We start from the raw sequence: 23,515 nt of genomic DNA, 5'->3' as shown, positions 1-23,515 counted from the left end.
CTCAAATGCCACACAATGGGAATCAACCTACCTTCTGCACTCAAGAAAAATATGGTAATCAGCCTGCTCGGCTGCAATTATTTGGTTGTGGCTACAGCTTATTGCAGTATAGTCTAGTTTACTTTTACAGCCAAAACTAGCAGCAGTCGTCTGCAAGAAGCTGTATTTTCTTAGGCAATTTAAGTGTCATTCATTAGGCAATAATATCTTCTTAAATAGGCAATTTTTGTATTCCGAAAAAGGAAGTATAGTGTTCAAACAGCAGCAAAGCATTTTAGTCCTCACCTGCATCAGTCGCCACCCCCCAATTTTGGCACTTGCACAGTGGACTCAGAATCACCCCCTGGACGCAAACATCCCAAACATTGATTTGAGATATGCACAAGTTATATTAAAAAAGAAACAGAAAGAAGGCAACATATTGTTACCTTAATAGACAATTATCAAACAAAAACACAATGACGGTTGCTGCCTCTAGTGTGAGCAGAATCTCAAATACACTAGCTAACTACTGAGTTCTCTAGTGTGAGCAGTACTCAACGATCTTAAATCAAGTACTCAACAAGCAACCGCATGCATCTACAAAAGGGAATGACCAAATTACCATTTCCATCATTCAGTCACACACTTAATAAGCACCGAACACATTGAGCCCTCAAATACCAACATATAGATTACAGAACTACATATACGGCAACCACGGAAATCTTAAGGAAAATTATAACTAAAATCACTCAATCACAAATCATTGAACATTTTGTCACCGAGGAAGGATTGGCAGTGGGAGCAGACGAGCCCGAGTAGGCAGGACCACAGGAGCCAGGAGGCAGCTGGCAAACCGGTAGGGGAAGGGGCAGTGGAGGGCCGAAGGACCTGTCGGCCAACAAGCCTGGTCACTGCCGTAGCCGCATAGGCGGCCTGGGAAGCTCCACGCCTCAGTGATAGAGGATGGTGGACGAGGCGAAGGGCCACGCCGCGCTGCCGTCAGGCGCCGCACGGCGGAGGAGTGTCGGGAGCCACCGCTGTAGCGTCTGTCGGAGCAGGCCTAGTCCCATGACTCCTGCGACCTACCTCCGCTCTCTGGCCCCACTCGTCTTCGATGTCACAAGATTTTGCACCGCCAAGGCCAGACCTAGTAGTAGGGCGGCAGGAGGTGGTACGGGGCCAGCGGATCTGAGGGATCGCCAACTCACAGGGCGACGAGATCAGGGAGGCACGGCGGATTCGCAAAGCAAGGCAGAGGATGGTGAGGAGGAGGTGGAGGGTGTAATAGAACCGACCAATTTAAAAGAGCACAAGTACAAAAATAATTACCGGAGTGATCAAACCATCATACTTGAACCCATATAAATCTAGTAGTCCGATAAAACCATAAAGGATTTCAAGCCAACTCGCATAAAATCAAGATTGTACATGATTCAACATAACAAGCCACATGCTACATACATTTCACAAGTATCTCACGTACATCGGAGTTCACATAGTTATTACAACATGAGTTCACAAATAGCGGAAGTAAAGTAGTTGGAAACCCTCACACACACTTAGTTCAAATACAAGTCAGTACCATAGTCATATCCAGCAAAAGCATCACGATAAGATAACATTAACGATCATGCCCATGATCTAGTCTTCATCACTAGCAGGGTGGAGACAATACTTGCAGTAACCGTTATAAAAGCACGTCATCTATAACCAGAGGGAATGAACCCTGAGTACAAGAATGTACTCAACTAGACTTACCCGTCGTAAACCAAAAATAAATAACCATAAGGAGTATGCAAGGCTTTATCGGTGGATCTCACTTGACAACCATTTTGCATAAAATCTTTAATGATACAAGAGCATAATTTAAATTTTGAGTTAAGCAGCAAGTTACCAATATTAAACCTATCATCTAGATTAGCACATGTACTAAAGCAATCACTTGATTAAGATCCACACATTAGTAACCATATCCAGTGTAATGTTGTAACATCATCATCATCATCATAACCATCAAGTTCAATTAGGTGTTTCTACGTTGCCGCTGCTTAGTCAAGTTTTCACTATCCAGGAGAGACAGCGACTCGAATCGATTCCTATCCAGCTGGAGAATTATTCCTAACACACACCCAAGCAACCTGATCAGGGGTCGTCTCGGGTCACCTTTGGTACAGCTCAGGAACTAAATTCGTAGGCCCGATCAGCGCCGCACTCTTAGGGAGTCCACTCTGCCAGGATGTCAATCTGCCCTCGGACTTACGCCAATGGCTCCCCGCACATCCTTACTACCACCAGAGTGCGCACTTTCACTTCTCGACTTTCGTCCTAAGTTGAGCTAATCGGCCTCACGGTTGGAATGAGTTATCCGGCCAACTAAGCGATAGGCATGCGTTCAACATGATATAAGGACGTACAGCGAATCGGTCCTTAACCAACACAGACGGGGATAGATCCACACCCAAGAACTCCATGCCTTGTTGATTCTCCATCGATATCTCGCCCAACCTCCATTCATTATTAACACGTGATTATTTCCATGATAGCAAATATAGCCAACCATGACCAAATATCATCCTATCTTGCAGGTGACAGGAAATCACCTGACTTTACCGGTCTAAGCATGGCTAAGCATTGATTTGCTCCTGAACCTAAATAGGATTCAGAGTACATTTACTGGACAAGGAAGAGATAGATATGTAACAAGTGTTTGCATCCAACTCCTATAACTTAATGCATCAAACATATAAAGATACTCAAAGTGACATTTTTAAAATATAGGAGACTTAGTAACATTTTTAAAACATAGGAGACTTATAACTCCCTCTGAAACACCTATTGCATGCATATGTATAGCATGAGAGTCATGAATGCAAAAAATATGGAAGGTGATGATGACATGTACAACCATATATAGATGGACATATGAATGACATAATGATACAAGATTAATATTTATTTTACTGAGTAGATGCATATCTCTTCTTGAAAACAAGAACTACACACTCATCAAGCTTTAACAACCTAAGATAAAGTTGTTCATCTTCAGTAAGTGGTCTAGCACCTGCAACTAACAACTTATCTTAATCAGTCTAAGCATCTAAATAATCACATCAACTCATATAAAGCAATCAAGTCATTCACTGCATTCAACAGATTCAGGGCTGTAGACAGCAGTTGCTAGTTTAATTCATAACTAGAGTTATGCCGACTCAAAAGACATGCAATAAGATTTTCTGAAAATCTTATGGAATTATCTACGATTCATCTTTAATCATCTCAGCATGATTCCGAAGTTAACAGGGTCAAACGTCACATTTCTCAAATCTGGTCCAAAAATTCCAGAGAACAACTAGTTCTAAAGACCAACTTTGAACAGTCATAACTCACAAATGATTTGGCCCAATGCCATGAAAACTTAACACAAGCTATATAAGTGAGTTATCTACAACTTTCTCATAGACAAGATTCATAGCAAACATCATCTTCACCATATAATTTGCTTAACTCTAGAAACTGTCGAAAAAGTCACTATTAGTGAATTTTAGGGAAAAATAATATTTCACTACATACAAGAATGATACTTTGAGTACTACCAATGTTACCAACAATTAGCATACATCGAAAGAACACTAGAAAACATATTGGTCAATCCTAAATAAATTATTTTCATGTCTTTATTAATTTATTTAGATAATTAGGTGAAAAAATAAACATATAGCAAAAGTGTATAGTAAATTCCATAAAAATTACAGTAGCTTATACATGTCCCCAATAGGCTACTGTACAAATTTTATAGCATTTGAACATGTATAACATCCTACACAAAAATAACAAGCCAGCAGTGATTATAAAAGCATTTAAATAGAATAAACCTCAAAGTCCTATTTCCAGTAAGAGCACTATAGATCTAGAATTTTTTTCTAGGCAACACATATGAACACAAGACCAACCCAAGTGGAATCACATTTTCCACATGCACCAAACTCAAGTTATGAATTTCCCAAGTTTATTAAGGAATAAACAAGATAAATATCCAATAAATAATTTACTGTAGAACATGGCACATTTTATATTTTTAATAAAAACTAGACATCACCGAGCACAACCCAATTTGAACCACTTAATTTGGACTCCTAAAATTCAAGATATGAATTTTACAATTTTGTAGAAATTCCTGGATTTAATTAAACTAAAACCCTAGACCTTATACCACTGACAGTTGGGCCCCATAGGTCAACGGTCCCACCCATCAGTTGAACAGAGATAGGGGAGGAGGTTTGACCGGCGCTAGCTCACCGACGGTGTGCTTTCCGGCGAAACCACCCCCACCATCGTGATCCTCTCATCTTTCGCGTCGATTGGTGTAGAAGGTTGAAGCGCAGACGCACCGAAGAGGGCTTGTCGCCGGCCAAGGCGGCACGGCGGCGCTGCGCGGAGGTACACCAGTCGTCTCTGGCCACGGCAAGGCCTTGCGAGGGGCGCTAGGGTTTCGTGGTGACCACGCGGACCTACCAAGGCTACCTAGGGTTTGGTTGGAAGCGCCAGCGGGGTTCGTCCGCGTGCATGGCGGTGAGGCGGCGAGAGCGCGGCGATGCTAGCCATTGCGTTCTACTTAGGTGAGACTACGGTTTGCCATAGGGTCACCCCTAGGCTAGGTTACACCCAGAGCTAGTGCTAACGTGAAGAAGAAAGGAGAAAGAGCAAGGGAGCAAAGCAGCGGTGAGCTCACCGTGATGGCGACCATGGTGACTGTGACTTCGGCGAGGATAAGAATGACAAATTTGCCCTCACCATGGTTTGCCTGGCCCTACAACTAGGTCGAGGATGTAGAGAGGAGGTTGGTGAAGCTGTTGGCTAGCTGGAGGTGGCAATGGTGCGGTGGCGAGGGAGCTAGGAGGTGGCGGAGCTTATGGCGATGGCGGTGTTGCTGATGCGGCTCGCGCGAGGCAGCGAGGCAATGCGGATGAAGCGAACGAGGGCAGCAGCACGTCGTGGCAGCTTCGTTGCCCCTTCGGTCTGACTGGTGGACCCGGCGCTCGCGTACAGATGCCACTTGGCGCGCGCGGCCTGCGCCCGGTCGACCACGATGGCTAGGCCGAGATGGCCATTAGACCACCATCAGGTGCCTGACAGAGCATCTTCACCCCCTCCTAACTCCTAAACCGTGACACTTCGTGATCAGCCAATTTCACCATTGTGTAGACCTAAGTGAGTATTAAAAGAGCCTGAACTGATTCGGCTTAGTTTTCAAATGACAATGCTCCAAAGAGGAGTAAAAGGAAACTAGAACAGCCCCAACACTTAGCCAAAATGACTAAGTCCAAAACAGCCCCCAAATCAGACTTGTGGGCCACTTTTGAGCATGTTGTGCACATTTCTAGCTCAAGGTCGTTAAACAACTTTTGTTCCTCATAAAATTTGCTACAACTTTGCTTAAGGGTGCATATCCATGCAAACACTCTAAGCTAGACTTTTTAATAGGTCAAACAAAAGTGTTCTAGAGAGAATCCTAGTCAAACACAGATCTAGGAGCTTAGTGATGCAATGTCATCAACATGAACATTGTTCCAAATTGCATCCTAAGCATAGTTAAGGTGTTTTAGTGACCAAACATCAACCACTTGCACTTAATCACACATGATCATAAGCATACACATATTGGAAACATAGAATAACAAAGCATGTTTCACATGTTTCAAAGCAATGTTTCATGTTTGAATTGTATGTTTCACATGTAAATGCTCATATATGAATGAATGATGCTTATGCTCATGCAAATGCAAGTGCAATTATGCAATCATAACACCTAGGGTGTTACAGAGGGAGTGCAGATAAGTTTTGGGATCAACGGTGGGCTGTAGGCTAGTAGTGATGGAGCAGGCCGTGCGGAGCGACAAATGTACGCACGGCCAAAAGGAAGTCTTTATCAAAAAAATGTTCCTTCTTTTGGAAAATCCCCTGACCTTCCTCCATTATTATTGTTGTCCGATTTACCTCTCAAACTAGAAAACATGATGTTTTAGCTCCTTCATCTATTGATAGTTTTCTTCTTTGGTGGTTTTCAAGCGGTGTAGTCTGACATGACACCACATCAGACGTTCTATGTAGCACTACATCAACTATGAGGAGGTAAATCGGACTATTTTTACACCTTGGTAATAAATAGTTAACAAGGTGTAAAAATTTCAGCTTTTATTAACTATTAAACAAGCATAAATCTAGGTAAATCAATAACTCAGTCATACATGCTCCACTGAAGCTAAAATTTTACCATTGGTCAATGTGTAGCCTACCATAAATATTTCACCACAATTGGAACATAGGAGCTGGAGTTATGAATTAAACACAGAATAGATCTACAACTACTGCAGAAACTTGAAATTAAAACATGTCATATATATATATATATATATATATATATATATATATATATATATATATATATATATATATATATATATATATATTGCATAGATCTACTCATGTGGAGTCTAGCAAAATTGGATTTTCCTTTTTTATGATTTTTCTACGATTTTATATCATTTTTCAAAGTTTCAACCAATTTATGAAATAAAAAATAGAGCACGTGGCTCCACATCAGCGGCCACGTAGGCAACATAGTCCTATGTGGCCTCCTTTGGATGGCGGCTAGGATGTAAACAAAGTTCATGAACCCAAATGAGCGAAAAAAGTTCATAGACCTAGGTGAGAAGTGGGGAAAAGTTTAATGGCCCACCGTGCAATTCACTCTTTTTTAAAACCATGCTCTATATTATGGTGCATGAATTAGAATTATTTGGATCTTATATGGTCTCGTTTGGATGTTTACTTACTAGTATATGATCTTATATGTTCATTTTGATGTTTATTTACTCTCTTCAATTCGAACGAAGGGATTACCTTTCATGGCAAGATTAATTGAGTGGTGCACAATCGATAACCCAAGGAGACGTAGTGCTGTGATTGTAGGGTTCGTGTCTTTGTGATAGCGGGTGAAGCTGCGGGTGAAGCTACAATAGTAAAGGAGCTTTAAAGCCTGCTAACTCACTCAGATCATCATCAATCCCATCATCCACATTAGCTGTTTGAGGGGCACTAGTAATGGGAGCAGTATATGTAGGATGAACAATCATAGCATTAGTTCCCACAACAGCTACCAAAGAGCCTACTTGCCCTTCAGAAGCATTCATCGGTAGCCATAAGGAAGATCTATGGTCTTAGGAGCCGATGTGCTGACAAAGGGCAGCTAGGAGCGGTAGATTCAGTATTAATTGGTTTCTTAAAACTAGCATTATGCTGCTTAGTATCCATCCAATTAATAATACTAGCATCGTGTGTCTTTAATTTTCATCCATCCACTTAAGTTGTTCTTCTGGAGTAAATAGACCGGATGGAGGCTAACTTGGAAGTGGATTTACCTTTAATGTTCCATCGAAGGTGAAGACTTGGATGTTGACTTGCTTGTCTTGTTCAGACACGTTACTTGAACGAGTCCTGAATGAGCATGATCCTAATGCTGTTGCTACATTAGTAGTGTTCTTTGCCTCCACATCCTTGCGAAGATGCGGCGAGAGTTGATCAAGAGTAGTAGGACAGAGTATATTGCCCTCATTGGACGCACTAGAGAGGTCACCTTCATTCTTGGCTTGATCTTGAGGCATCTTGATCTATTGATTGATCTTCTTCCCTAGTGGAGTCGCTAAAAAGTACGTTGACGTTGGATTGAGATCCAAATCACACGCCAGTAAGGGCTAGCACAGCCTAGGCTGCAAACAAACTATCACACGCAGCAAGCAACTCTTGGGATCGACTAAACCAATTAGGTCGATCTAGAGCCCATCCTTCGCCGCAAAAGCCTAGGAACGCCTCCTGGGAGGATCCGTCGGCGAGGAGTAGGCCTAAGATTGTTCTAGGATCAGCATGGCTACCTAGAACGCCGATGAATCTTATGGAGAGATGCAACGAACAACAAGAGGGTTGGAAAAGGAAAAAAGTTGGATAATAGATGCAAAAAAGACATTCAATGTTGGATCCTTCAATCTGTCGATCCTTTGATATATATAGAGGGGGTGGTCTTATCCCAGTAGAAAACAAGTCCAATTCATGTTCTCCACGCTTTCTACGTGAATCATGTCCAAAAATCAATATGAAAAGAGTCTGGTTCGGACTATAACTGGAAAATCGGCTTAGTCGGTTGCTGAACCGGCTAAGCCGGTTCTGTCAGGGCCGAGGCAGCTTGGCTGGCTGGCCTTACATAGGAACGGGCCTGGTTGGGCGGTGGCTGGCGCAACAGGACCGGATATGGCCTGGCAAGCATGGATGCTATTGGACCACATTTATATCATTTTCTCCGAGGAAGGATATGTCCTCAAATGGTATCTACCTACAATATTGCTGCCAAGCCAAACACTACTTGCATAGTCATCATCATGCCTTCCTATGGTACATTTACCTGCACTTTATATTTACCTGCTATTCCGAACATATTTAGTTTTCTTATAACACCTTATGATACATTTTTTATTAGAATTAGTTACAGTGAGTTCTCTCATGGATCTAGCTGGTGTAGAACAGAAGGGGTCATCTACCATGCATTTTTTGGGCATACAAGGCATTGCATGAGTTTTTCTTTCCAACTGATATAAAAAGAAATTAAAAGACAAATAGCAGTTTGCTTTCTCATTCATTAATTGTATAATGCTGGTACTTCCGACTTTGTTCCTCATTACGATGATCCAGGCATTGACTAGCTGTACAATATTCATTTTAGGAATTCCTTAGATGTGATTCAATCGAACAACATTATAGAGTGCTTCTGTTTTTTATTTTGTTAATTAGTGGTTGACTTGTGCACGCCAACCTTTGAGAGGTGGTCAGTTTGGCATGCCCTGACCAGTCTAGAGTTATCGTTGACTCATCCTTTATCTTTTATGAAACCATTCTTACAATGCTAACCCTTTTGTTTAACTGAATAATGAATCATGTTTCTGCAGACTAGCCTCATAAAGAAGGTTCTCAATTTTGCATATGAGAGGATAGAATTCATTGTGAAATGGCAGCTAGATATGATGGCCTAATATGTTGTTGATGAAGATTGAAGAATAGACATGTTCTTATGAACTTTTTTCTACACTCTCAGTCCAAGAAACACATTTCCTGTAATCCTCACCTAAATTAAATAGTAAACTAATGTATGTTTCATTTAGTGTTCTGCAGTGCAAAATTCCCCTTACTACTCTTTTGTACATCCCCTGTATTATATCGCCCGAACTATGTAAGTATCAAATAGTTATTGGTAATGGTGTTGTAAAGCATAAATGATTTAGTCTTATCTCATATATATGTATTTCCAGAAAAAAGATGAATATATATGTTGAACTAAGATGTTGTTTGGTTCTGAGTGTTTTCCGGCGTGAACCAGTTACATCGATAACAGATAGCGGGGGTTTTTTTTTTTGAACCAGATAGCGGTAGTTTTTGTTTGCTTCACCACCGACGGGATCCAATACCAGGGTAACCAATACGTGCTTCAGTAAGTTGATTACGCCCGATTCGATCGGTAATCGATTGCGCTCCCGTCCGCTCTTTATCACCGGTGAACCAAACAAACACAGAATCAATGATTCCCTTCCCATTCTAGCGACGGAGACGTTTACTTTTATTTAACGTAACTTTTACATAACCAAACAGCACCGCTTGCATTGCTTTAATATATATGTTCAATTTTCAAAAAAATCAAAAGCATTAAGTAATAATCCTAACATATGAGAAAGAAAACAGTGCTAATGCAAATGGTCTGCACTAGCTAATAAGTCCTTGCTTTGAATAATACTAGTATGAAAACAACCAGATAATGATATTTTTTCCCCATGGCTTAAGTTTCACGCAATTACTGTCAGTGCAACAACACATATTCTATTGCACGTGCTACCGCTACGGCATCTAGAAAAACAAATCAAACAACCAAAAGATAATATCATTTGTTGTTGCACTGATAGTAATTTTTCTCAATACCAATTAACATATAAAAAATAAAAAAACAAATCAAACAACCAAAAGATAATATCATTTGTTGTTGCACTGATAGTAATTTTTCTCAATACCAATTAACATATAAAAAATAAAAACATCTAGGCTATGATAGTTTAGTTTTTTTTGTCTAGGAACTCTTGCAGTGTAGATATACTCTTGAAGAACCATAGTACAATGCTCGTGCTAACGCTATAGTAACATTCTAGGTAATGCAAATTAAACAACCAAAAGGGTATATGCTTGGTTAATTTTAAAAATTCATTAACTTAAAAGCATCATAAAAAAAATCAAGCCAGCCAATTGTATATTAAATATTAGTATTCAAAAGAAATGCTAAATATCACTTGCATATGACACAATTCAGCTATGAAAAGATGTCATTAGGTTAAAAAATAACACTAAAAAAAATTCAAGCTTCGATTGTAGGAATTGGTCTTCCATTCAGTTTCAGCCGCTTGCACACGTCCAATATCAATCCTGCACCAAGAAAGTATTATATATTTGCTAGCACCACAATACATTGCTATAGATCAAGTATTCACAAATATTCCAGTGGTATATGTAAGCTCAAGGATTTGACTATTTAATTAATTGGCAGTTGACCTAGGACTGAAATAAGAAGGCAAAGAAAATCATTTGCTCAAGCTGATGGCCTTTACGGTTGCAGACTTGCACGTCACCAGGAAAACTAAAAGGGATGACTATTTCATCAATTCGGAGACAATTGGATTGTTGTTCATATGCTCTGGAAATTCAATCTCTATGTATTGAAAACAGAGGGTATCAACTGGAAACAGAAGCTATTTTATTCATTGCTGAATATACACAAACGCTACTGAATCAAATTATGTAATTAGATACTCAGTCCAGGCAAAGATCATACACTTGATATTAGCCTTAGTTAAAAAAAAATTGTATCAATCCAGCTACCATCATGACCATCAGTAAAGAGTAATAATAGAACAGGTCGCTAACTTACCCTCTCCTCCATGATCCATAGCATTGCCCATGGTATGAACATTTGCATCTTCTGAAAGCAGCAAAAAAGAATGGGCTGAAATCAATTTCCATGATTCACTATAGCCATCTGAAAAAAATAACCAGTCATATTCTATGAAATCCAACACAACCAATCCTAAACACTGAAATCTAACAACAAAAATTTGACCACAATTGGAACAGTATGATCTTAGATAAATAGTGGAAAATGTCATTTAATAAAAAAAAAGATCCGCGGCAGTTTCATATTATTCTCTATGATAGTTTGCCAGCAAATCTAATTAGGCAATAGCTAAGTTCACTATCTGACCACTTTAGAGTCTATTCCCAGTCAAGTAATTTTACTGAGGTATGATTCTTTTACACGATCTTATATTAAATGGTCAGCTCAAGAGAAAAGTGGAATGATAAACTGGAGTTTATAATTTGAATAGTTAAACCAGCATGACAAAAGATTAGGATCCTAACAGTATTATTGTCAATCCACAAGGAAGCAATCTTACCACTGGGGGTGGGCTCAATTGCCATCTCCCAAATAACAACAATACCATGCGAAGAAGTAGAAGCAAAAATTGCAATAGTATCAGACACCACCCTTCTAGCAAGACAGGTGATCCCTTTCTTATGCATCCCTGGGAGCTGCAAGTCTGCAACGCATGAAACCACTGCAAAGAAGGTGTGAACAGTAAGCTGCAGCTTACAAAATGTAGCAGACCAGGAGGTAAGGCTAAACATAAGAATTAGGTTTGTGTGGAGATTTGATTTTCTTTTCATTTGTATGTTAAGTAAAGACTAACCTTTGTTCCTGTCAAATATAAAATAAAGAGCTTAACATACTCATATATGCACCACTTCACATCAAAATCTAGTCCATGTTTGCACAACAAATATAATTTAACAGCAAGAACAAAAAATCAAAAGGCTATGGTAAATGAAGCATCAAATAAAAGGATGGACCAAAACTGTGGCAAATAATTTTACAAAAGAAAATAATTAGCAATGTTCATTGTCACAATCTGAACAAAGGATGTGGACCTCTGTGATAACCACATGCTTGCGACACTTGCTAATGATTGTTTGTCCAGTTAAGGTGCAAAGTAATTTCATTCATAAAACTGATGATTGTTTATATGCAGCTGACAGCGAAGCAAATGAGTTACCCAGGACAGGCAAGATTTTCTTGCAGACATCAAGGAAGGGCTTGGTAAGAATGACTATGTTCTCTGTCTTGACATGCTCCATCCCTTCTAAAGAGGGGGTGAACACCGTCTGCGCCATCTATGAACCTAAAAGAATCAACAAATATATCAACCCATCATCCCCAGTAAGGGATATGGTGTACACATGTACACCCAATAAAATAGTCAACGGCGGACTTAGAATTTAAGCACAGGGTATGTCGCACAAAAAAAATATTCTTGTGCAGTTCTGTATAACCATTTTCAATTGGGTAAACCATATTCCATTTCGGTAAAACCACATGCATTAATAACAAGCCTGAAATTCAAAGATTAAGCTAAAAACTATGACAAGTTCAAATGAAATACAAAATAATTTGAAATATAACCATCTTCTAATAGTAATATTGGGCGAACTACAAACCAATCTCTAATAACTGATCTGGCTAATCTCCATGATACACAACTAATGTTGGAGTGCAGACTTGTCGGTGTTTCGAGTAAACACCAACACGTAAATTTCTAATATTGCGCGTCTGGCTCAGATGGTGTGCTAAGAGGACACGAGGTTTAAACTGATTTGGGCAGAATATCCCTACGTCCAGTTCGTTGCTACTGCTCGTGTTACTAGCATTGAAAATTTCGTAGTAGGGGTTACAAACGGGCGAGAGAGGGACATGTCCTAAGTCTCTGGTGGAAAGAATGAATGGGTACCGAGAGCTCGGTCGCTGCCCGGCTATGTGTTCGAGGTTCGATGCTAGTGGTTTTTATCTGATGCGGTGCGATGCCCTGAGTTTTTTTAATGAGACACCCTGCTTTCTCTTTTATAGGCCAAGGGAGAGCACGGGTTACAACGGAAGAAAAGAGGAGAACGAGAGGGAGAGGAAGTCCTTCAGGGTCACCGGGCCTCTCCTTTCCTCTGTGCGGGTCCTGCTGACACGGCAGGTGGTGACAGGGACAGCTCCACGCCGGGTGCCTGTTCGCCGATGATGCCATGCCCTGCGTTGTCAGCGGGTCGTGAAGTCTCATTCTGCCCCGGCGGGCGACGCGGCAAACCAGCATGCTGATCAACGGCCGTATAGGGAGTAGGCAGCATAGTGACCACGCGGCCATCACTATGGGTGATGTGAGTTCCCTGGAATGACATGTCGTGGGGACGGATCGTGTTGAGATGCGACTGCTCCCTGCACGATGCCAAAAGTTTGACCTTCGGTTGTACTTTCTGGCCCGTAGTGGTTGGCGGTGGCATGAGCTTCCATTAGGAGTCGTGTCCGAGGGATCGGGCGAGGCAGAGCCAGCCCTCAGATGTCGAGTGAGGTGGAGCCCGCCCTCAGCCCCCGGGGGTTAGACGAGGCGGAGCCTGCCCTTAGAGGTCGGGCGAGGTGGAGCCCGCGGCCTCAGTCTCAGGCGAGGCAGAGCCCGTCCCTAAAGGTCGGGCGAGGCGAATCGCACGACCTTAGGGTTGGGCGAGGCAGAGACTACCCTTAGAGGTCGGGCGAGGCGGAGCTCACGGCCTCGGTGTCGGGGGAGGCGGAGCCCGTCCCTAGAGGTTGGGCAAGACGGATCGCATGATCTTGGGGTCGGGCGAGGCGGAGCCCGCAGTCTCGATGTCGGTTGGAGCTATAGTCGCACCTTTGACTACCTGGATAGATTAATGTATAACGACCATTAGCCCTTCCTCTTCGGGTACCCTAGTAGGATCTACCATGGCCGCTCGACGGCTACGTGGTGTCATTCGCGCACTTCCATGAGCATAGGTTCGCTACCCCCACCCACAGATTTCTTCGGGGGCTGCTGCACTACTACAAGATCGAGTTGCAGCACCTCAATCCGAACAGGATCCAACACATGGCGGTGTTCGTCGCCCTATGCGAGGGATTCCTAGGGATCAGCCTGCACTTTGATCTCTGGAGGTACTTCTTCACCATCACCCTCTAAAAGAAGAGGGAGAAAAGCGGCAGGCAGGAGCTGCACATGCCGATGGGGTGCATCGACATCTAGCTCTAGAATAATCGAGTCAGCGAGTACCCGGCGATGCAGCTGTTGACATCCAATAAGGGGTGGCACTTGTAGTGGTTCTACCTCAAGAACGACGCCACCGCCGCCTTGCCAGAGTTCACCAGGCGCCTGATTGAGGAGGCCCCGGAGTCGTGGAGGACGTGGGGCATCCCAGAGAAGCACAAGAAGAAGATCCGAGATCAAATCACCACCATCCACATCCTGAAGGAGAGCGGCCTGAAGGGGTTGGGTGTCATCAGGGTCTACCATGCAAGGAGGGTGGCACCGTTGATGATGCGTGCTCTCCCGCTGTACGCGATGGCGCCCGAGGCGTCGTTCGATGGAACGGCGCTTGCCGAGGGGGCGCTCTCCAACTCTGAGATCAGGCAACGCATCAAGGAGGCGATGGAGCCTTCATAGGATGATGTGGGCACCCCCCCTTAACTTCATTTATCCGGTGACGGGGCATCCTCCGATGCGTCCAAAGCCTGGTCATGTCATCTTTGTAAGTTTTCCCTTTCCATGTCTTTTCTTCAGTTGATTTCCTGACCTCTTGATACTAACTTTGAGGGGGACATGACCAGCCGAGGGACCTCATCCTCATGGATCACCTGGCTCCATTACCAAGGGATTTGTCTATGAGGGCGGTGAATCACACCGAGGGTGAGCGGCTGAGGAAGACGAAGGAGGACAAGAGGAGGAAAAGCAGCGGAAGTTGCAAGCGTGGGAACGGGGGGAGGACACCGATAGTGACGACGACGATGATGATGGCAACGACGACAAGGTAGCCGACGATGTCGAGTGGGACATCCTGGAGAATGAAGATGCGCTGATAGGTAGTGGTTCGCCCTTGTAGGAGTTAGGACCCTCTCTGTTCCATGGCGGGGAGAGTATGTCTAGGGAGCCGACGGAGGCAGGATGTACCATCGGCCTCCCTCAGGAGTCAACAGGGGCGGGTGGCTCTACCGCCGTGCTTGAGATGCCGGTGGAGGCGGGCAGCTCCGCTGCCGCCCCCAAGAGTCAAGGGGAGTGAGCCCCTCTGCCTAGGAGCAGGGTGTGGGCTCGAGCGGCCTCGCCCCGACGAGGCCGAGCAAAGGTTGGGGGGTTTGCCCCCCAAACGTATATGTCACCCGACGGCGCTAAGGTAAGTTATCAGTTCCCCTGCTTCCTCTATTTTGGGTGGATTTCATCATGACTTATGTTTTTCATTCCTTATAGTGTCGGGAGGCAGCGTGATCTGTTGGTGCTGGCGCCAAAGAAGAGCATCGCCCTTCAAGCAAGGCGATAGCCGTTGGCTAGCGTCATGCCCATTTTGGGCAGGAGCGATGCCAGTGTGACCGCGTTGCCTACTATTTAGGCACCACCCGCAATGGCGCCCATGCCCTCAACAGGACGGGCGGACGCGGGGATGGGGCGATACCACTGCCAACGACAGCGATACCGTTGTCGATGATAGGGCCGCCGACGGCGCTCGCTGCACCGACCGCGGCGGACGCGACGTAGCCGGTCAGGACCCCACCGACGTAGGTGGAGGTGGTGGTGGCTGTGACAGGTGGGTCATAGCCGGGCGCTATCGTGGTGGCGCCTGAGGTACCGGCGTGACCCGCGCCATCGGTGGCCCAGGCAACGGAGTCTGGCATGGGTCCAATGGAGGGGGACACGACCGAGGGGTCCCTGAACATCGTGGTGCTGGGAGAGAGGTCAGCATCCATACCATTGACCCCTTCCATTATCGGAGGAGGCATCCCGGCAGGCGCAATGTGGCGAGAGGGCTCAGCGGCGCTTGGAGCCTATGGGGAGTTGTCTCTGGCCCTGATGTCAGTGGGTGGCAACTCGCCTACATGGGGTGAGCCCCTACTCTGGTGGACAAATCCACAAGACCCAGCATCGACGCTCTTCACCCTCGATGAAGCCGCCGAGAGCATGGAGTGGGAGAGCCTCGACGTGGGGGTTGCATCCATGCTCGAAGCCCTGGACCATGCCCAGGGTGCCTTGACTGACATTATCGTTCTCGCTGGCCGGGTATTTGCTTGATCCTGCTTCTCGCCCTTTCCTTTCTCCATATAATTTTGTATTCTGACCATCATCTCCTTTCGGTCCCTTATCGCTTGTAGCCGGGAGAAGTCTTAGTTCCTTCACGAGCAAAAGGAAACCTAGGACCACCTCATCGAGGAGGCATGGCTGCGCGGGGAGCTGACAGCTCAGCTTGCTGCCGCCCAGCAGAAGGTGGTTGAGCTGACACCCCTTGTTGAGGAGGCAGATAGTCTTTGGTCGTGGGTGGCCGAGGCAAGTCGGCGAGATCATGGAGGGACGATGAGGAAGCCACCAAGGTTAGGAAGGAGCGGGACAAGCTGCTCTAGAAGGACGCCGAGACCTGCCAGTCGATCCTCGACCTCCTGGCCGAGGTTGAGAAGGAAAGGGAGTTAAATCTAGGGGCCGAGGAGAAGCTCGTGGCCCTAGAGAAAAGGCGAGTCTGGATGCCGCGGTGGTCGCCCGACTGCACAAGGAGCGGGACGGGCTGCTCCAAACCACAAAGAGGCTCTACTCAGAGCATGGCACGACTCGCGAGGAGCACGACCAGGCCCTCTAAGAGCATGATCTGGCCCGCCAAGAGTGAGACGACATGCAGCAAAAGGTCGGCTCCCTCCAGGCTAAGCTTAGAAACACGACGCCCCAGAAGCTGAAGGCTGAGAGCGTCTCTATCGGGCTGGCAGTGGACCTGACCGAGGCGAGGAGGAATGTTCAGGTGGAGAGCGACGAGCTCGATATCCTAAGCACCACCCTCGGGGTGATCTACGATGACCTTGAGGTGGTGCGGTCGGAGGGGACCAGCTCACTCGTGGCCCATGCTGTTGAGATCATGGCTCGGGTGCACTAGCTCAAAAGGAATGCCCTTCGCACTGGGGTTAATCAATCCTTCGCAATTGCTCGTTCTCATTACGGGGATAGTATCGACCTAGAGGCGATGAGCCACAACTTCATGCCTGGCTATGAAGCCCATGAGCAAGAGGAGATAGAAGCGGCGGTGGCTTCCCTTTTGCAGGACCTGGCAGATAGGATAGAAGACATAGTTCATTTTGAAGGGGACATAAAAATGGAAAATAAAAACAAAAAATGCAGCTTAGAATGGTTGAACAAGCGACCTTATGGTTAAAAGGATGACAATCCAGTGTTAAGTACAAGGCATGCCCCACAGGGTATGCCATGGCCCACCTAGCATACCCCGTGTGTCCACCCTGCAAATAGTTATGGACATTAGTATTAGGGTTCTCTCGAGGCTAATAATACTATGCTACGCAAAGTTTACTATGCGACCGTCGTGCGGACGGAGCGACATGGGCTGGCCCACCCTCTCTCTCTCTCTCCCTCTCCCACGCAATCACGCCCACACGCCCGCGCCCGTGCCCCAACGGAGAGGAAGAAGACGGCAACGATGTTAGGATTAGGGTTCCAACGGGTTAGGGAATCAATCTTTGGCGGCCTTAGAAGGGGGGTTTTAGGGGCGGCGGCCACGACATGGTTGTAGAAGCTGGCGAGACGACGACGAGGGTACCGCCCGTCGAGGCGGCGGGGGAAGGCGGTTGGGCGGGGCTGGCGGCGGGGATGTCGTGGCGGAGCTCACCGGTGCCCTGCCCTAGGATTAGTGTGGGCGGGGTAGAGGGGCGGGGGCGAGGACAAGGACAACACTGGTGCGCCGCCCTATGGTTAGTGAAAGGTGGGGTCGAGGGGTGTGAGAGGTAGGCAGCGTGGCTAGCGGCGAGGCAGTAGCTAGATAGGGGAGACGGGGGAGGAGGCGGGGTGGGGCAAGCAGGGCGACATGAGGCGCACAACCGGTCATGGCATATCGACCTCCATGCTATAAGGTAGCATTTGGTTGGGAGTTAAATTGGAGTGGGATGGTCCCGACATTGGTTTGTGGGACGGGATGACCCCATTCTTTGTTTTGTTGATGAGGGATGGGACGAACCTATTTTCTGTTTGGACTAGAGATAACAAAAGTGGGATCTGGTACTAAGAGGTGGGACCTCATTGTTAGTTTTTTTACTTTTTTCTCCTTTTCTTTCTCCTATCCTTTCTCTTCATCCCCACCGCTTGGGCTTGCGCACGGGCATAGCGCACGCGCACCTCGTCTCCTCCGCTGGCGCCTCCTTCCCCAGCAAGCCCGCCCTGTGCCTCCTCCTAGTCCTCAGTGAGCCCATCCCGCTCCTCGTTCCCAAGGAAGCTCAGCCACCACAACAGTTATCGCGCCCACAACCAACAGGCGATGGCGAGGATGAGCTGGGCCGCGCTATGTGCGGCGCTGACAGAGCTCGTCTCGCTTGCTCGCCCGCTGAAGCTCGTCTCCCTCGCCCGCCCATCGAATCGTACCTCCCTCGCCGGACAGCTGGAGCTCGCTTCCCATGCTCGTCCACCGGAGCTCGCTTCCCATGCTCATCCGATGGAGCTCGCCTTCCCCGACCACTGGATCTCGCCTCCCCCGCCCGCCGGAGCTCCCCGGGGAGCAATCCACGCCGCCGGCGCCGCCCCACCTAGCCTTGTCCTCACACGCCCCTCTCTTTCCCACATGTGCACATGCTGCATGTCCCACTTAGTCCTTCTTCGTCCACTCAATTTTTGGTTACGGGGGCATCCCACATATCGGCCGAATATTCCCGTAGGGGATGTCCTTATTCCTACGTGACTGCCAACCAAACAGTCCAAAAACAGAGACCATCCCACCCCATCCCACCAACCGAACTCTAGATAATAGGCTATAGTAGACCAAACAAAACTAAACTTGAGTACAAATAATAGCAGAAGAGATTTGGTACCTTGCTCCAAGGACATCTTCTAAAACCTCACGGTCCACTTCTTCTCCACATTCCCCCTTGATGTTGCTAAGACCATCACCAGCCTGCTGCGTGAGCCCGCACCCACTGATGCCAGAGCTGTGTCGCGCACGTGCCTCGGCGTCAGTGGTCCTGAGCTGCAGCGCGCGGATCTCAGCCTGCAACCCCATCTCCGTCTCGGCGGCCTGGCGGATCTGAGCCTTCGCCTCAAGGGCATTGTACTTGTGCGCCTTGATCTCACCCTGCATCTTGTCCATGCGTTCATTGCCCGCATGGACAAGCCTCAGCCTCTGTGAGCCTGCGCTCGCGTGCAGCGAACACAAGCGCCACATCGACGAAGTCGGCTGTGCGGTGGGAGCGGTTTAGGTGGGCGATGAGTTCCGCAGCCGGCATAGCCTCGAAATCAGGGTTGAGCTAGGGCACGATGAGAGCGTTGTCCATCGAAGGAGCTCCGGTGTGGACTCGGCAGCTACCTCGGGCGTGAGATCCGTGGCCACGGGATCTAGAACCTGAGGCCATGCTTCCTTGTAGCTATAGCTTGAGGGGATCAACACGGTGAGATGGCAGCAAGGACCACGAACCCAGCGAACCTTTAGAGATGGAGGAGGCGTCGGTGAGTACTAGCCATACAGCGGGCGTATGGAATCAGGAATGGGGGCAGCTAGCTCTCGCTCACGCCGCTGGGTCAATCGGAGGTCCGAAATGGAAGGTTGGTGGCTACGGCTGGTTTGGTTGGTGATGCGGCCTGTGAATTAGATTTATTTGGGCATGGCAGCCGGAGAAGTGTGAGCCTGTGAGAAATGGAAAGCGGCGAACCGGAAAGGTCTGCTATTGTTGTGGTACCGCGGCGGATGGTACTAGAACTCATGTTACATCAAATATTTAAATATTAATAAAAAGCATTAAATATAGATTAATTATAAAATCAATTACGTAGACAGAGGTTAGTTTTCGAGACGAATTTTTTAAGTCTAATTAATCTGTTATTAGCATATGTTTACGGTAGCACCATGTTATCAAATCATTGATAGCATATGTTTACGGTAGCACCACGTTATCAAATCATTGACTAATTAGACTTAAAAGATTCATCTTACAAATTAGTCGCAAGTTATGTAATTAGTTTCGTAATTAGTTTATATTTAACACTCTATGTATGTGTTCAAATATTTGATGTGACAGAAATTTTAAAAGTTCCTGCAACAACCAAACAGCCTCAGCTGTAGTGACTGACATTAGCAGCTTCCCACGTGCATAGTGTTGTAGGGCAAGCCTTCCTTTCGTGCATGCAAACTGGGTGGGGATGGAGCCCACGAGGGAGGGGTGTGCATTGCGCTTTTTTTCAACCATTTTCCTTGTGTTCTACATGGACAACCTAGACCCACAGTGCCGATGAGCTGTCTGAGGCACAGTGCTTTGCGCCTCTGCTGCAGCCGCTGGTGGTCATCCGCCAGCCAGCCATTAATCGAAAACCAGTGTGCTAGCATAGATTCATATACTCGAAAAAGGCAGCAAATAAATGCAGAAGATCAAACATGTTAGCTTGTGTACATGTGCTTATGAGTTGTAAGTAATCATAATCCAGTGTGCTGGGATATGTTCATAAATGAAAACGGCAACAAACGCCAGATCTAATAATCATTGTCGGGTCGAAAGCCCCAATTACTACCAGAATCCATGCCGACGAAGATTAATCGGCGATGATAGGGTGGCCTATAACTGCCAGGTGGACGACCCGGCAGTGATAATAGGCACAACACTATCGGGTCAGAGAAAAAACCGACTGATATTCATGACTATCATTGTCGGATTGAATCATCAACCGGCAGTGATATGCTGAGTGTCATTGCCGGTTTAGGCCATGACGTGACAATGGCACTTATGACACCAATACCAGATCAGTGCACACCTAAAAGGTCCTAAATGGCTAAAGGGGTTGAATAGCCTAATAAAAAAATCTACAAAACACTAGAGCAATTTGTTAGACAACTAACTGACGATAATGCAATTTTTCTCTAGCTCTACAATAATAAACAAGCCACCTACCACAAACTAGTTGCTATGATCTCTAGTAAATGTCATTCACTCAAATTAACAAGCTAAGTTGCTACTTCTACCGCAAGTGGACTAGAGAACAAGCTAGTTACAAATAATTACAACTAAGCAAAACAACTAGGTAGGCAACTAACAAGATAAGCAACTACTACACAAGAGATATATATGTATGAAATGCAAGAGTAGTAGAGAGCAATATCGAACTGGGCAAGTGTCCAATATGAAATCTAATGAGACACAATATTTATCCCGTGGTTCGGTTGCTTGCCGGCAACTTAATTCACGTTGTGATGACGCACTCACTTGGTGGCTCACGCATAATAGGCATCAAATGCCTAGCCCAACACTTGGCGTCGTAAGAACCACAATAAGATGAGGGTACACAAGTCGCGAGCAATTTACTAGAGTTGCCTTTCAACTCTCATGCTATAACAGGGGTAAGCCAAATGATAAGTGTAAGGCATTGATAAAAATAATCCAGAGATAGAAATAGATACTCATAAGTGTAGTATGGCTAGGCAAGAGATTAATTATGAGAAAAGATTCCTAAGTCATTTCATATTTACTAAGTCTTTTGTGCACTCTAATATATATACTTTCATCTATAGCATAACTAACTCTTTATCTACGCATAAGGAACATTACTAAGGAAGATCAAGAACAGAGCTTGATTCCCTTCGCAACCGGGTTCTACTTGTTCTACAAACGGGGAGTGGACTGCAAAGTACTCAACGAGAGTGTCACACTCGTGATCTACCACATGACCCAGAATATAGAGTGCATCTGCTGGTAAACAATATTTAAGCACCATGCTTACATAATGTTGACCACTTAACTCACTCGAGTACTGAGATAAGTGCTTTGTGAATATATGTATAAATTCATCATCAATCATAACTATATCAAGCATATAACTAGAGCAAACTAGGAACATAATAAATAGAAACATAGTATTGAAATAGCACAAAGTCATAAAATAAAGAGAGATACAATGGCTTTACCAGCCTCTAGACGACGAATCCAGAATCCTGAGCAATAGCCCAACTCTACTTAAATCTTGCTAGCTAGCCTATACTAGAACTTAAAGAATTGGAGATCTATTCTATTCTCTAGAAACCCTAATTTCTGATCCTTCTTGACTTAATGATCAAGGGTATGCTAGGAGGGTGGCAGGGGCTGTTATACATATGGGGTAGCGTCAATCTTGAGCCATCGGATCAAACTGACTTGAAAGAACGGCGGAGATGCGAACCCTAAGACGGTGGAGAACTGTCATAGCAAGGAGGGGCTGCCCTATGGGCCCCCTGGGCCAGGCAACCTATAGGTGGGGCTGGTCGGCCCACCTGTCACCCTCTCGTGCCCTGCTTTAGTGGAGTACCTTCTAGTGTCCTCTAGAACCTTCTGGAGATATTTTCGTCGTGGATAATTGCGATTAATTCTGACGATTGGGTCCACCTCGATGGATTTATGGATAAACCCTGCTGAAAATACAGATTTACCAAAACTCATGGAATTTGTCAGTTTAAACCCCTAAACCTATGTTGGTGATCATTTTCATGTATTTCTACAAGTTATGTTGGCAGTTTGTGATGGATGATAACTACTGTCAACATTAGCTCACTAGGATCTAAATGCATATGCAATGAGTTAGAACTCCTAGTGGCACTTGATAATCGCATTTCACCTTGAATTTCTCACCCCTTCGTAGTATGGCTATCTATCCTAAATCCAATCACGCACTCTATTGCGTCTTGATTGGCAAAACAAAATGGCCCTATGGTTTATACCTTTGCCTTGAGCCTATTTTGTTTTTCTCTTTCTTTTTTTCCAAGTTGGAGCACTTGATCTCCATCTTTTGACCACCTCCATCACTTGAGTGCCATCTAGTTCCATCACTTGGACTTGGACCAACCTATCTCATCTACACACTTAGACATAGGGTTAGTCCAATAGGTTTCATCAATTAGCCAAAACCAAACTAGGGCTTTCAACACCCGACAATGAATAGTCAAGTGCCACTGCATGCCCAATACCACACCTGATAATTCTCATTTCTCACACACACCGAACATTTCTCATAAGGTACAATACATCATATATATATAACTAGAAATGACAAATTAACTTAATAGGTAGCTACACAATGAAGTCCTTACAAACCAATGTCTCATTACACTAGAGTCTGATTATCTTTCCACAACCTAGTTCCCCCGTGTGTCCACATACATCTGAAAGGTCCTAATGGCTAGAGGGGGTGAATAGCCTACTAAAAATTTCTACAACAACACTTAGCAAACCGGTTAGACAATTATGAGGCGAAGCAAGTGTTGTGCTAGCCTACTAAATTGCAAGCCACCTACCACAATTCTAGTTTATATAGTTTCTATCCACACAATGGCTATGTCACTACACTAAGTTAGTGTGCTCTCAAAGGCTAAC

General features: G+C 45.4%; 1 protein-coding gene across 4 annotated transcripts; it reads right to left on the bottom strand.

Annotated features, from left to right (window-relative positions):
- Positions 1-10,360: 10,360 nt before the first annotated feature.
- LOC136529433 (uncharacterized) lies at positions 10,361-19,172 on the bottom strand. 4 transcript variants are annotated; one of them, XM_066522512.1, is made up of 5 exons: positions 19,004-19,172; positions 12,177-12,302; positions 11,520-11,655; positions 10,997-11,104; positions 10,361-10,494 (listed from the first exon to the last, which is right to left on the bottom strand). In XM_066522512.1, the coding sequence occupies exons 2-5, from the start codon at positions 12,204-12,206 to the stop codon at positions 10,427-10,429; spliced, it is 342 nt and encodes a 113-aa protein (XP_066378609.1). In that variant the 5' UTR covers positions 12,207-12,302; positions 19,004-19,172; the 3' UTR covers positions 10,361-10,426. The 4 variants fall into 4 exon arrangements, with proteins under 4 accessions (XP_066378609.1, XP_066378607.1, XP_066378604.1 ...); XM_066522510.1 differs by having other exon boundaries at positions 11,520-11,663; positions 19,004-19,169; XM_066522507.1 differs by having other exon boundaries at positions 11,520-11,681; positions 19,004-19,106.
- Between the last annotated feature and the right edge of the window lie 4,343 nt (positions 19,173-23,515).

The sequence above is a fragment of the Miscanthus floridulus genome, chromosome 19, assembly GCF_019320115.1.
Source record: "Miscanthus floridulus cultivar M001 chromosome 19, ASM1932011v1, whole genome shotgun sequence".
Taxonomy (NCBI): Eukaryota; Viridiplantae; Streptophyta; class Magnoliopsida; order Poales; family Poaceae; genus Miscanthus; species Miscanthus floridulus.
The sequence above is the reverse complement of the archived record's forward strand: the minus strand, read 5'-3'. Positions and strand labels throughout refer to the sequence as shown.

What these genes read in the sequence shown, in the direction of transcription:
- LOC136529433 (XM_066522507.1), bottom strand. Translation starts at nt 12,294, where the DNA reads ATGGCGCAGACGGTGTTCACCCCCTCTTTAGAAGGGATGGAGCATGTC. An exon ending in GAAAATCTTGCCTGTCCTGG is followed by an intron (nt 11,682 to 12,176) that starts GTAACTCATTTG and finishes CCTTCTTTGCAG; the next exon opens with TGGTTTCATGCGTTGCAGAC. An exon ending in TATGGATCATGGAGGAGAGG is followed by an intron (nt 10,495 to 10,996) that starts GTAAGTTAGCGA and finishes TTCTTGGTGCAG; the next exon opens with GATTGATATTGGACGTGTGC.